General features: G+C 41.3%; 2 protein-coding genes across 9 annotated transcripts in view; both read left to right on the forward strand.

Annotated features, from left to right (window-relative positions):
* The window catches only part of sgsm3.S (small G protein signaling modulator 3 S homeolog), a 51,019-nt gene extending 35,693 nt beyond the window's left edge, over positions 1-15,326 (forward strand). For 6 of the 7 annotated variants that reach the window (XM_018259257.2, XM_018259258.2, XM_041591110.1 and 3 more), the window contains 6 exon segments: positions 5,953-6,023; positions 7,280-7,328; positions 9,412-9,497; positions 10,982-11,104; positions 13,348-13,408; positions 14,862-15,326. In XM_018259257.2, the coding sequence (XP_018114746.1) occupies positions 5,953-6,023; positions 7,280-7,328; positions 9,412-9,497; positions 10,982-11,104; positions 13,348-13,408; positions 14,862-14,945 (474 nt within the window). In that variant the 3' untranslated portion in view covers positions 14,946-15,326. 7 annotated transcript variants of the gene reach the window in all.
* LOC121393346 lies at positions 1,899-5,945 on the forward strand. 2 transcript variants are annotated; one of them, XM_041561649.1, is made up of 3 exons: positions 1,899-2,873; positions 5,174-5,222; positions 5,429-5,945. In XM_041561649.1, exons 1-2 carry the CDS (start codon positions 1,972-1,974, stop codon positions 5,178-5,180), a joined length of 909 nt encoding a protein of 302 aa, XP_041417583.1. In that variant the 5' UTR covers positions 1,899-1,971; the 3' UTR covers positions 5,181-5,222; positions 5,429-5,945. The 2 variants fall into 2 exon arrangements, with proteins under 2 accessions (XP_041417583.1, XP_041417582.1); XM_041561648.1 differs by having other exon boundaries at positions 5,174-5,945.
* Positions 15,327-15,531: the final 205 nt, after the last annotated feature.

A 15,531-nucleotide genomic window follows, 5' to 3' on the forward strand; every position in this document is an offset into this window, starting at 1 on the left:
TAGACAAAATGTGAACAAGCTCACACAGCTCGATGGCGGGTTGAAGAAAACAGTGTGCAAATAATGCCTACAAGGTCAACGTATACACTACTACAGCGGTGGATACGGATTACGTAAAATATATGAATGCTGCTTGAAAAAAAGTAACTCAAGTGGTTTTTCTAGAGACGATAATATTATCAATATTTAGACAAAATGTGAACAAGCTCACACAGCTCGATGGCGGGTTGAAGAAAACAGTGTGCAAATAATGCCTACAAGGTCAACGTATACACTACTACAGCGGTGGATACGGATTACGTAAAATATATGAATGCTGCTTGAAAAAAAGTAACTCAAGTGGTTTTTCTAGAGACGATAATATTATCAATATTTAGACAAAATGTGAACAAGCTCACACAGCTCGATGGCGGGTTGAAGAAAACACTGTGCAAATAATGCCTACAAGGCCAACGTATACACTACTACAGCGGTGGATACGGATTACGTAAAATATATGAATGCTGCTTGAAAAAAGTGACTCCGGTGTTTTTTCTGGAGACGGTAATATTATGGATATTTAGACAGAATGGGAACAAGGTCACACAGCTCGATGGCGGGTTGAAGAAAACAGTGTGCAAATAATGCCTACAAGGCCAACGTATACACTACTACAGCGGTGGATACGGATTACGTAAAATATATGAATGCTGCTTGAAAAAAGTGACTCCGGTGTTTTTTCTGGAGACGGTAATATTATGGATATTTAGACAGAATGGGAACAAGGTCACACAGCTCGATGGCGGGTTGAAGAAAACAGTGTGCAAATAATGCCTACAAGGCCAACGTATACACTACTACAGCGGTGGATACGGATTACGTAAAATATATGAATGCTGCTTGAAAAAAGTGACTCCGGTGTTTTTTCTGGAGACGGTAATATTATGGATATTTAGACAGAATGGGAACAAGGTCACACAGCTCGATGGCGGGTTGAAGAAAACAGTGTGCAAATAATGCCTACAAGGCCAACGTATACACTACTACAGCGGTGGATACGGATTACGTAAAATATATTATGGCTGCTTGAAAAAAGTGACTCCGGTGTTTTTTCTGGAGACGGTAATATTATGGATATTTAGACAGAATGTGAACAAGGTCACACAGCTCGATGGCGGGTTGAAGAAAACAGTGTGCAAATAATGCCTACAGGGCAAATAATGCCTAAAAGGTCAACTTATACACTACTACAGCGGTAGTAAAATAAAAAAAAGTAAAATAAAAAAAAAATGAATATTAAAAAAAAAAAATTAAAGTTGGTGCTGCTGAACTACTAGGAGCAGCAGATTAGCACACCAGTCCCACTCCCCAACACTGCTAGACTAATAGCACTGGGCTCTTATAGTAGTAGTAGTAGTAGTAGTAGTAAAACAACAAAAAAATAAATAAAAGCAGTCCTTACAAGGACTACTGTTATTGCAGCAGTCAGCAGATGAGATCAGAAGCAGGACAGCTGCCCACTGCAGCTACATACAGAGCACTGCAGTAGAAGGTAGATTACTAGCCAGCAAAGCTACCTAAGCTTAAATGTCCCTCAAACCCCTGCAGACTTCTGTCCCTCCAATAACAGAGCAGTATCAAAACGATTACTAGCCAGCAAACTTTCAACTGTCCCTGAAATCACTAACAGGCAGCAGCTCTCTCCCTACACTATCTCTTCAGCACACACAGGCAGAGTGAAAAAACGCTGCAGGGCTTCGGTTTTTATAGGGAAGGGGAGTGGTCCAGGGGAGAGCTTCCTGATTGGCTGCCATGTACCTGCTGGTCTGGGGTGAGAGGGCAAAAAAAAGCGCCAACAATGGCGAACCCAAAATGGCGAACGTCGCGCGACGTTCGCGAACTTCCGGCGAGCGCGAACACCCGATGTTCGCGCGAACAAGTTCGCCGGCGAACAGTTCGCGACATCTCTACTACTGAATTATCTATTAAAGGATGTCAGAAGGAACTTCGCCCGGCGTACCTAATACAGGAGCCGCAACTTTTGCCTATAACGATGTAGAGATCAACAGAATCCTTGCAGAGATAAATACGGACCCTATGCTGTTTGAAGATAAACCTCTACATACTAACCTGGCAAAAGACCTTCTATATGTACAAAGAAAGGAAACACACATCACTCTACATGTGAGTACCCTAGCCGAATATATTAAACTCAGGCGTATCCCAAGAGGCTTGCGACTAGATATCAGACCTAATCTGTGTGCCAACGACAAAGTGTTGCAACAGAAATGGTTTGAGATTTGTAATAAATGCAGCATTGATCTTATGGTACTCACCGTTGAAAGATTAACCATTAAACTACAAGAAACCCGCCTAGCTATAGATGAACTGAAAACCAAGGCACTGGAAGAACTTGGATCACAAAAACTTACTGAGATACTGGTGGAGCACAACCACACTCTTAGCAAGCTAAGGGAAAGCATCAAAGAAAGAAAGCGCGCCAAGTTTGAACGAGACGCCAGCGACTATAGAGAGAACAGAGTCTACTCATGGAAGGAGGAGCGAAAATGGCAGCGTTCGCAGGAGAACCAGCAGACCGGACTGCCCGCATCCACCTACCGGCAACCACGAGGCAACCAGCGCACTACAGTGGATCTATCCGGGAGATTCCCAGAAGGCACACTGAGAAGGCAGCAGGGACCAACGTATACAGCCGCGACCAGCAGCGAAGACTCGGCAACGTCTATGCAGGCGTCCTCAAGCTCCTTGGCGTCCTCGGTTTCTTTTTTGGATCCGCGCACTGCGACACAAGACAGCGACCGGAAACAGCACCACAACAAAGGATCGAGAGGTGTCAGAGGTCGTTATCCGAAACGGACCCGCAAGCAAACCAGGTAAATCTAGTTATAAATATCTCTTCGTATGAACTGACTGTGTCTGAGCTTAGCGTACTAAATAAAGGCCTAAACTTTATTCCATATTATGATGCTGACTTGACCGATTGGGAGATTGAATTCCAGAAATTCTTGCGTGACTTGAAGTTAAAAGCTTATTTTTCAGGCTTTACACCAAAAGACTGCTCTATAAAATCGGAACCTAAACTTAAGAAACGTAGTAACTTTATACCTGAATGTAACAACGAGTCTTTAATAGCCTTTGAAAATGTTGTGAATTATGAGGTCAAGAAATATTGGAAGACACAGGGAAACAAATGTAGTGGCCCTAACCTCACGTATAAGGAAAAGAGAGCTTTAGATTCATTAAAAAACAACAACACAATTATTGTACGTAAGGCAGACAAAGGGGGAGCAACTGTAGTCATGGATATGATGAAGTATAAAGCTGAAGCCCTTAATCAACTTAATGTACCAGGACATTATGAAAAAATAGACCATGACCCCACACTACAGATTAAAAAGGATATTGACCTCTTGGTGACACAAGCATGGGAGAATGGAGTGATCCAGACACAAGAGAAGGATTTCCTTATAACTGAGTTTCCACGCATTCCCGTGCTGTACTTACTTCCGAAAATTCACAAGAGTTTGACTAGTCCACCAGGGAGACCCATAGTCTCTGGCATTGGGTCAATCCTAGAACCTTTATCTAAATTTGTAGATACGTTTTTACAACCATTAACTTGCGATATATCAGAGTGTTTGAAAGACACCACAGATTTGTTGGTTAAAATGAATGCCCTGAACGCATTGGACCCTGACATTATACTTGTAAGCGTGGATACACAAAGTTTATATACCTCTATCCCACAGGATGAAGGCATAAGGGTTATAGAAGAGGCTTTCTTAGATACCAACTTACCACCTCAGTTAATGTATTTCTTAATTGATTGTTTATCGATTGTACTACAAAAAAATTATTTCAGGTTCACTGGCGAGTACTATTGGCAACGACAAGGCACGTCGATGGGTGCTGCAGTAGCACCAGCGTTTGCCAACCTCTTCGTGCATAATCTGGAGAAAAAAATATTCCTGGAAGGGGCATTTAAAGAACATATCATCCAGTATTTTCGATATGTGGATGATATCCTTATTTTTTGGAAGGGCCCTGTCCAAACCTTTGAGGAGATGATCGTAGAAGCCAATAAAGCCCATAAAACCATTAAATTTACATCAGAAGTTGGTGGACTCTCGTTGAACTTCCTGGATGTACACCTTACAATCGCTGAAGGTCGTGTGCATACTAGCCTGTACAGGAAGGATACCGATAGGAATAATGTCCTGCATGCCAAAAGTTTTCATGCCCCCAATGTGGTTAAAGCCATCCCAAAAGGGCAGTTCCTACGGGCCCGTAGGATTTCATCTGATATAGAGAAGTTTGAAAACGCTACCGCGAATTTGAAAAAAAGATTCCTGGATAGGGGTTACAACAAAAAGTCCATTAATAAATGTATCGAAGATACACATAAAATTGAGAGGAAAGAACTACTGACTTATAAACCTAAAAAAGAAAGTAAAAGGCTACCATTTGTATCTACGTTTAGCGCGAACAGTAAAGCTATTGAAAATACCATACGTAAATATTGGCCTATTGTCCAACAGGACAATATTTTGGGTAAATGTGTCCCTAATACCCCTCTATTCAGTTACAAAAGAGGATGCAACCTAAGAGACATCCTGTGTCCATCAGAGGTTAACCCCTTGGGCCCACGTACACAAAGGTTTATTGGAAGACCAAAGAAGGGTACATTTGCATGCTTAAATTGCGTATGCTGTACATCTATTATTAAAGGAGACAATATCAACCACCCATGTGATGGGACCCCCATACGTCTACGACACTATGCCACATGCGACACCTGTAATGTGGTGTACTTGCTTAAATGCCCATGCGGGATGGCATATGTAGGCCAGACAGGGAGACAAGTCAAATCAAGAATCAAAGAACATCGAGGCTATATTAGGAACTTTAAAAAGGATACTTATTCGGACACAGCAGTTTCTAGGCATTTTTCAGCTATGAGTCATAACGTAAACCAGCTAAAATGGTTAGTTTTGGAGGTCGTACATAATGCCCCAAGAGGTGGGGATTTGAAACTGCGATTGTCTCAAAGAGAGATGTATTGGATTAGAAAGCTAAACACCGTAAACCCTAAAGGGTTAAACGAATCGTGGAGTGTAAAAAGCTTCTTATGAAACGTTGCTGACACTAATCTCTATGTTTATCTCTCTTCCAGATTTTGACCCCATAGCTACACATTCAGAATGTTTCAGAATCCAGTTATGGTAACGTACAGTATTTATGGCTACTTTATCATGTAGAATATGTTTAAGTCCGAGAGGACTCTGAGTCAGTTTCAGCCAATTGAGAGACAGATTGGGCTAGTAGGCCGTATGTGGCAGTACTAACAAGGGTTCGCCCATTGGTCCCCTGTTTTTAACCCCTCTTTTACTCTCGTTTATATTGTATTGATATTTTCCTTTCTCTACAGCACTTGGTGACAGCTGAAGCGTATCACGAATAAAAATTGAATGAGAAGCACAAAGGCCCTTAGCCTGTTGAAATTGTACTCTATTACATAAGGACACGTTTTACATTGTTGCAAACTGAAGTTATCTTTATTTACTTTTGAAGCATTATCTACTTTTGAAACATTGTTCTTTTTTTTTTTTCCCCCCCACCTGTTTACCACTTGGAGGATGGTCTTAACGCTTTGATGTCATTTCCTGTTAAACACTATATTATACATTGTTTCACATCCTTTGTATACACTTGACAAAGAGTCCATTGAGACTCGAAACATGTTGTGTTGAACAATAAACACCTAATTGAGCAGTTAATCCTGCAGTCTGGATCGTTCCTTGAAAACTTTATTTTGTGGATTGATACGTTCGCACGCACGGCGGAGGTGCATCACAAGGTTTCGATCGGAAGTTTTGCTTGCATTTGTTTGAGGTAACTAGCAACAGTGATTTATTTATCCTAAAAATTTAATATGATTGTTTCCATTTTCAGGCAGCAAGCCGAGAGGTAGAAAGAGACTTTGATTCAGTTTATTCTCGCCTTGTCCTGTGTAAGACCTACAGGTAAACCAATCAGAAATCTTCTACTTTTTTATTCTATCTTTACTGTTACATATAAAGTGAAAGGGTTCTCAGTAGAAATACCACATATTTGAGGGCCAGATTATATGCAAATTATAGAAGGAAGTCTATAGAGCTACTAAGCATTCTGAGGACCAGAAGAATCCATTGAAAGGCAATATCTAACCAATGGGTCTCCAGCTAGAAAGACCTAGAAGATGCAGTGTTGTACAATTAATACAGCTTAAGCTGCTAAACATTAATATATGGGTAAGTGGGTAATTTGTCAATCTGTCACTGTCTGTTCAGGCACAGATATGTTTGGGCAGGTTATCTGATGTTACTTCCTGATCAGCACTGCATATGTGACTCTTTTGAGAGGCAGTTTGGACAGAACATCCTATAATCTTATTGCTTCACTGTTTCTTTTTACTGTTTGTTCAAGCTGATTCCCCAAACAATCAGAACAGCGTGTGAAGAGTTAACTTCAGAAATATTATTTCACTCTAGACTATTTTATAAAGTAAATAAAAGCAGATCTAATGGTTCATTCACAAATGCCCCAACACAAGAGCAAGGACACCAAGGGGTGCAAAATTGCTCTATGCAACTTGCATCTGGATTAAAAATCCATCAAGCACCGCTGCAGTAATGTATTCATTAGGGATGCATAGAATCCACTGTTTTGGGATTCAACCGAACCCTGACCTTTGTGAAAGATTTAGCCAAATACCGCACCGGCATATGCAAATTAGGGCCAGGAATAGTTGAATTTCGCGTGCCGAATGCGATGATGTCATAAGCGCCATTGCTTCAAACCAATAAGCGTGTGGGGTGGTTATTCCCTTAGAACACTCATCGGCACACCCCCACTAGCCCACCAGGGTAAGTCTTCATAGGGGCGACATAGTCTGCTGGGTTGCCTAGGGGGACTTGGCCCACCACTGGGTGCATCCCTAGTATTCATTCAAAACCACAAGCAGTTGGTGCTACAGGACAAGCAAGTGTGAAAAACATGGTGGCTAGCGTCTTTTGGTTTTTTTTTTCCCTTTGCACCCTGCCTTGCCATTTGTAAGTGACTCCTTCAGTCAGAGTTGCACTAGAAGGGGATCTTGCAAAACAAGTCTGGGCATAGATGTAGGAGATTTATGCGTGTGTTTCAGTGTGGGATGGCATCACAGTTTAACATTTAACCCTTGTGTGTAGCCATTACCAGCTTGCTTTCCTGGTTTGTACTTAGCATTGCTTTTGTCTTACAGATTGGATGAAGATGGCAAAGTGTTAACTCCAGAGGAACTGCTCTATCGAGTAAGTACATACGAAACAAAATTGCTTTAGTTAAGTAACATGAGGAAACTTGGGGCAACTTCGGAAAACGAAGCAATTTTTTGGGAGATTAGTCGCTTGAAGAAGAGGCAATTTAAATCTCCAGAATCTTAGCGTGTGGCTCTGCCCTAAGAGTGACTGTACTTTGTTTGGCTGATTTTAAAGGGATACTGTCATGGGAAAAAATTTTTTTTCAAAATGAATCAGTTAATAGTGCTGCTCCAGCAGAATTCTGCACTGAAATCCACAAGTCACATTTCCCAGCTGCCCCTGGTCATGTGACTTGTGCTCTGATAAACTTCAATCACTCTTTACTGCTGTACTGCAAGTTGTAGTGATATCACCCCCCTCCCTTCCCCCCACCCCCCCCAGCAGCCAAACAAAAGAACAATGGGAAGGTAACCAGATAACAGCTCCCTAACACAAGATAACAGCTGCCTGGTAGATCTAAGAACAACACTCAATAGTAAAAACCCATGTCCCACTGAGACACATTCAGTTACATTGCGAAGGAAAAACAGCAGCCTGCCAGAAAGCATTTCTCTCCTAAAGTGCAGGCACAAGTCACATGACCAGGGGCAGCTGGGAAATTGACAAAATGTCTAGCCCCATGTCAGATTTCAAAATTGAATATAAAAAAATCTGTTTGCTCTTTTGAGAAATGGATTTCAGTGCAGAATTCTGCTGGAGTAGCACTATTAACTGATGTGAAAAAAAACATGTTTTCCGATGGCAGGATCTCTTTAAAGGGATACTGTCATGGGAAAAAAACATTTTTTCAAAATGAATCAGTTAATAGTGCTGCTCCAGCAGAATTCTGCACTGAAATCCATTTCTCAAAAGAGCAAACAGATTTTTTTATATTCAATTTTGAAATCTGACATGGGGCTAGACATTTTGTCAATTTCCCAGCTGCCCCTAGTCATGTGACTTGTGCCTGCACTTCAGGAGAGAAATGCTTTCTGGCAGGCTGCTGTTTTTCCTTCTCAATGTAACTGAATGTGTCTCAGTGGGACATGGGTTTTTACTATTGAGTGTTGTTCTTAGATCTACCAGGCAGCTGTTATCTTGTGTTAGGGAGCTGTTATCTGGTTACTTTCCCATTGTTCTTTTGTTTGGCTGCTGCTGATGAAAGGGAGGAGGGTGATATCACTCCAACTTGCAGTACAGCAGTAAAGAGTGCTTGAAGTTTATCAGAGCACAAGTCACATGACTTGGGGCAGCTGGGAAATTGACAAAATGTCTAGCCCCATGTCAGATTTCAAAATTGAATATAAAAAAATCTGTTTGCTCTTTTGAGAAATGGATTTCAGTGCAGAATTATGCTGGAGCAGCACTATTAACTGATTCATTTTGAAAAAATTTTTTTTCCCATGACAGTATCCCTTTAAGTAACATGAGGAAACTTGGGGCAACTTCGGAAAACAAATCGATTTTTTGGGAGATAAGTCGCCTGAAGAAGAGGCAATTTAAATCTCCAGAATCTTAGCATATGGCTCTGCCCTAAGAGTGACTATACTGAGTTTAACCTTCCTGCTCTCTGTGTATGTAATATATACCACTGTGGGTGCCACTTTCTGTAATGAGTGAGTTTATTTTATTACAGATTTAAATTTGTATGCTAAAGGTGGCATGGGCCGATAAAAGCTGCAGACAGATGCGGTACCGCAATCCAGCCGCCCGTACGCCTTTCGTTATGATCCAAGCGTTGGGCCCTAGGGCCCATGATTGGATCAGTCCGATATTGGCCACCTCAAGGTGGGCATATTAGGGAGAGATCCGCTCGTTTGGCAACATCGCAAAAAGAGCGAATCTCTGTGTATGTCCACCTTAAGGCTACCTACCAAATGAACAGGCTATGGTTTTTAGGCCATGCATGTGGTTGGACAGATTGGACAAGATTCAACGGACTATGGATAACTTCCAGCTCAGCCACCTTAATGATTTCAGTTTAGAGATGTTTGTTTTTTTTTATGCCATTTAGCAGGTTTATGTCCAGTGCTGCCACTATAGTCAGAGCTTGTCATCTGTAAATGACGTATTCTTCTGCCTGTCTCTCATACAGGGGGTGCAGTCTGTAAATGTCAGCCATGATGCAGCCCATGCACAGATGGATGTGAAGCTCCGGTCTCTCATTTCCATTGGCCTCAAGTAAGTGATTAATCCTAAATGTGTGGCATTTTGTGTGGGTCTTTATTGTCTGTGCCAATCATTATTTTGTGGGTTTTGTTGTTTTTGTTTTTAATCTTTTTTTGGCTTAACACCTGTCTGTGCTGCCTGTTTCTTCTCTAATATCCACCTCTTAGTTTATGAGTAGGTTACAACATTAAATTAGGAGTCCTATTATTTAGGATCAGGTTGGAAGATCAAATGACATGGAGGGGACATGCTGTAGCTTGTTTGCAAAGTATTAAATCCCTGACATTGCATCAGGTTTTATGTATATTAATATAATAGCCATCTGCCACTGTCACGCTCCCTCCCAAAAATTAACACACTTTCTGGAATACACACTCAACCTTTATTTACATGTAATGGGGACATATGTACAGGCCCAAACATATTAATGTACAATTGCTCTTCTTAGCATTTCTTTCTATTTATTTATTTTTTCCTTTTAGTTTCCATGGCATTATAGGTTTTATACTGCTAATATCCTATATTTGTAGCCGGAGGGCCCCTGCTCTTCTCTCTGGACAGAAAGCCATACGTTTAAGTTACTGCTCAGTTTCATTGCCCCTGTGGCAAGTTTCAGGAGACTCCTCCTTTGTATGGGTTTCTGTCCAGACATAACAGCAGGGGGCACTCTGGCTACACATTTATAACATGAACGGCATAAAACTGCTAATATCATGAAAACTTAAAAAAAATCTAAATAACAAAAGGAAGCTTTGAGACTTTTTATACTAAGCTTTTATGATATCTGCCACTACCTCATACAATCATGTTCTTGACAATTCTGGGCTTCCCACTTTGCAACAGTTTGGGGAAGGCTCTTTCTTGTTTCCAAGCAATAATGTCCCCTATACTCAAAGTAAGGTCCAGACAAACTGTGATTGTATAGAGGGGAGCGGAAGCAGGATTGATCCCCAGCATTAGTCCGCAACTTCTTACATATGGAGCAAATTAGGGATGCACCGAATCCAGGATTTGGTTGCAGATTCAACCCTTTTCAGGATTCCTCCAAATCCAAGTGCCTGGCCAATCCAAATCCTTACAATCATGTGACCTTTCGTCACACAAACAACTGCTTGCAGCGCAGTTCTTTGTAACCCCTCCCAGCTCTAATATGCAAATTAGGGTTTGGATTCAGTTCGGTATTCAACCAAAATCGTTCATAAAGAATTCAGGGTTCAGCAGAATCCCAAAATAGTGGATTTAGTGCATGCCTACAGCAAATCCCACCAACAATATTTCAACATCTTTCAGAAAGTGTTCCCAGAAGAAGAACCACTCTTAAAAGTACAAATATGGAGCATAATGTAATTTTTATATAAGAAAAGTAATTCATTGCCAGTAATTGTCCCAATCTGAACAAAAATCCGGAGCCATTTTGTTTACCACTATCTGACCCAATCATTTATTGTGGATCTTTTATATGAGGTGTCCTTATGAATACCCTGTTTTTGCCCCAGTGAGCAGGTGTTGCACTTGTGGCTTGAAGTGTTGTGTTCCAGCCTGCCAACAGTAGAGAAGTGGTACCAGCCGTGGTCTTTCTTAAGGAGTCCTGGGTGGGTGCAGATAAAGTGTGAGTTGAGGTAAGTGCCAGTTTTTTTTTTCTTCCTATGTGCCACCCGCAACATTAGCATAAACATGACACTATTAAGATACAGAATTATACAAACATTGTCTTAGGAGGGATTTTACCTTAAAATTAATTTTCTTGGAAATCAGGCTGAAGAGCTAATTATCACTTTATTAATACTTTACCACTTTAAAGATCAGTGGTGTAACTAGAGCCCCCCTTTCAGTCTGTGCTACACGCATGCGTTTACCTTGGGACCATCATATAGTGCACACTAGTGATGTGAGGGTGGGGCTATTCCCCACCCGCACCCACCGCCATCTGCCCTCCCATCACCAGCCCGCGCCCGACTTCCGGGTTCCTTTTATAGAGCTGACCCGCCCTGCCAATGAGGTCACAAAAGGGGCGGGGAATTTCAGCCCAGAAGTCGGACACCGGCATTTGGAAGGTCACGGCCGGAAAAGTAAACCCCGCAAGCATTCTGCCAATATTTGGGGTCACCCTTTCATTGGTGTCTATGCATGATTTAATTTTAGCACAGCAGTATGGCAATACAAGAACTGGGCAGATATATAGGCTTTCTGTGCAGAATACTAGCAATACAACATAGATGCTTAAGGGGGAATTTAATTAAATATCGCAAGCAATGTTTAAAATTGCATTCTTGCGAATGTTTAGCACTGCTCGCAATGTGAAATCTGGCGACTATTACATCGCTAAGCAAAGGTTAGCATTAACACCTGCTCTGAAGTTTTGTCCCAAGATGCATTTTGCAATTGTGTTATTTTATTACATACACTGAGAATATTCGCAAAAGCCATTTGGTTGCAAACTTTGCGAGGAAGTCGTTGAGGTCTGTAATCGGTCAAAAAAAGACACAAACGCGGTCACTAATATTCGCAATGGTCTTTGTGAAAGTTTTTTGCACTAATGAAACTTTACATTCCCCCAATGTTTTATTACAGTTTAATAAAGTTTAAAAGCCAAAAGTACAAAACACAAAAAACACTTTGTTGTGCATCTCTAAATGTGCAGTTGGAGATATAAGGGCTCGTCCACAATGCTCTATGCAGTATGCAAAAAAAGGGCTACAATTTGGTATATTGTGCAAATAGCCACAGGCCTCAGACTGTATATAGAACAGAGTTCAAATGAGAGCTTGATTCAAATGAGGAGGGCAGGAGGGAGACATGTAGGCATCCCCCTATCTGCCCCATACTTTGCATGCCAGACAAGGTACAGAGTGTGAGAAGGTGCAGGCTGCAACAATAAGGGCAAAGACACACGGTCAGATTAGGAGAGATTAGTCGTCCGGCAACAAATCTCCTCTTCTTCAGGGCGACTACTCTCCCGAAACTGCCTTCCCCTGCCTTCCAGCTGGCTAGAATGAAATTTGCCGGCAGGATGACGATCAGAGCGCTTAGTTTTCCGAATTCGCTCGAAGTTTCCATTCTAGCCAGCGGGAAGGCAGTTCAGGGAGATTAGTCGCCCTGAAGAAGAGATTTGTCAGAGTCTGACCGTGTGTCTCTGCCCTAAATTCTGAGTCAGCATAACACTCCCCAGGAAAACTGTTGTGGCCACAGTCCACCAAACACATAACTTCAGTGAAGAACAGTACCTGTTATAGATTAAAAAGATTTATTATTTCATGGCTTAGACCAGAAAATACAGAACCATTTCAAGCCGTTCCCTGGCTCTTTTTCAAGCTGCAGGCTGCCCCAGAGCCCTGTCCTTACCTCCTTCCATGAATATCCTGTAAATTATTTCCTTATAATACACAAAAGCCATGAATATCCTGTAAATTATATCCTTATAAACGGTGAGTTCTGATGTCATCAGTTATAAACGGTGAGTTCTGATGTCATTTCTGTCACATGACTCACTGAAACTTGTGTATTATAATAAATAAAGTACCCCCAGTTGCAAAATATGAGGATATTAGAAGTTACCTTGGAGTTTCATGACCTGTATAAAAACACTCGGCCTTCGGCCTCGTGTTTTTATATGGTCATGAAACTCCTCGGTAACTTATAATATCCTTATATTGTACAAGAGGGGGTACTTTATTCACTATATAAATGCTGTTAGTGATGTCACCTGTTCAATAATCAGATCTTAGTGTCACATGGCAGCACATACTGCTCTCTCCAAAAAGCTCTTCCTCCACCCTGTCCCCCTCCTGACTGACGTCCAGCACGTCTCCATTTCATACTGACTGTTCAATCTGTTAAAATCTGCGTTCCCTCTGTTTTCCAGAGTCCTTTCAAAATTTGCCTTCAGTTTGTCTCCAGACTGGGAGCTGCCAGTGAAACGAGAGGTAAGTTTCATTCATGTTTGCTCAGGAAATTGTCTCTGCCCTCCAGCCTTTTGCCAGAGGGTTCTGTTTAATTGTGACTAGTTACAGGTATATTGGATTGATCCATGCCATTTAAGCTATGGATAAAGTCTCAACCATAACCAGTTCCACCATCTCAATGCATTAGATGACGATTGTGCAGCTCAACTGTATCCCAGTTATAGATGTTTAACCTAAACTTATACCCTGTTTTTGACATGAATTCATTAATTTAGTTGGGCTCATGTAAGGGGAGCAGCCATATCCATTTGTGAACAATAGTGATCCACGTATCGCTTATACCGTATATACTCGTGTATAAGCCGACCCGTGTATAAGCCGAGGTACCTAATTTTACCTACAAAAACTGGGAAAACTTATTGACTCGCGTATAAGCCTAGGGTGAGAAATGCAGCAGCTACTGGTACGTTTCAATAATCAAAAATGGAGGCATGAGTGGGTTAAATCACTTGATTAATAAATAATATTAAATTATAAAGTGCAGTGCAAATGAATTACCATAATTAATCACCATAAATTGATTAGGAATTAATTTGAAAATCCCAATTTAAAAACACCTAGATAAATAGTACTCATTGGTTTAATAAATTGATTATTAATAATTAGATTATGACTGAGGACAATTTAAACAATTAATTAAAATTGAGTCATAATATACTGGTGATATAAAGTGCAGTGCTAATAAATATAAGTTAATAATAGACTAAAGTAGATTCTAAAAATATTTAATAGTGACCATCAATTGAAAAGGATAAACACACCCAACTGCTTGATTAATGAGAATAGGAGGAATAAGAGCATCTTGAGAAAGTAGTAAATGTTAAATGAGGGAAATGTGTTAAGCACACACAAATGTGTAGGAGTAGTTTGCAATGGTATTGTTTCCCAGTCCCTTCAGGCTGCCTCTCCAGACTGCTTCTAACTCTCTCCCCCGCAACCCCCCTTCTCCTGAACAGTGGCGCTTCTCTATTCTACTCACATTCTTGTGCCTCTTCTCCAACTTTAGCCAGCCTTTCTTCCGAAACAGCTTCTTACACACTTACTCTAGCCCCCACCTTCTTCAATTTAGCAGCCGCTTCACTTTCCTCGATGTGTTCTTTTGCCACGGTCCCTGCTGCTCCTGCAGTCCAGCACCTCCCTATCAGCGTGTCACGTTACACGCACGCTGCATCCATTTAGAGTTCTAACAAGTAAGTTTGTGCACGCTGCATAGAAAAGGTGTTTGCTAATAAAATCGATCGGTTCGCAAGGGACAGGGGACTTACGGCAAATTGGGGGTTACACTGTAAAGAGCTTTGTTTGTGTTGTGTGACGCGTGTATAAGCTGAGGTAGAGTTTTTCAGCACATTTTGGGTGCTGAAAAACTCGGCTTATACACGAGTATATACGGTACTTCATTATTACTTTATTGCAGGACAAAGAAAAGAAGCCACTGAAAGAAGGAGTACAAGATATGTTGGTAAAACACCACCTTTTTAGCTGGGACATTGATGGATAATATGTGGAACTCTTCTTTGCTTCACAGGGTACATTTTTGACCTGTGGAGCCTAAAGAACTTCACTCCAAACTGCACTTTTATAGACCTGCTGTACTGCCAAGAACATGCTAAATGCTCTCATTCATACAAACTGTGTTGGAGATCACTCCAAGCTGAATTTAAGGCAGAGTTGCACCTGGGGATCCCTCACACACACAACCACATGAAGACTAGACGAAGGCACAGGGGAAGAAAACAGTATTGAGTCTGTGTGAGGAGCCTGCCCTTCAGCCATATCATGTGACTGTGACAAGATGGCTGGATGTCTCCTGATCACTTTATCCTGCTGGAAATGCTATGCCTGTGTGTATATAAATACATATCAAGTGTATATTTTGTGACCGATGTGTAGACTTTACTTTCCTACCTCCTCATATTTCCATTCATGAAGAGAACACCTACTATAGGCGGAATTCTAGTGTAGCCGACAGCATGTCTGACACAGTCGCAGAGATAAACAGGTAGATTCTTTGTTGGCAGAGACTTGTCCTGATCCTCATGTCATTGCCTATAACCAAAATAAATGGTCACTGTGGTTTCTAAGCA

This window comes from Xenopus laevis, chromosome 4S, assembly GCF_017654675.1.
Source record: "Xenopus laevis strain J_2021 chromosome 4S, Xenopus_laevis_v10.1, whole genome shotgun sequence".
Lineage (NCBI taxonomy): Eukaryota > Metazoa > Chordata > Amphibia > Anura > Pipidae > Xenopus > Xenopus laevis.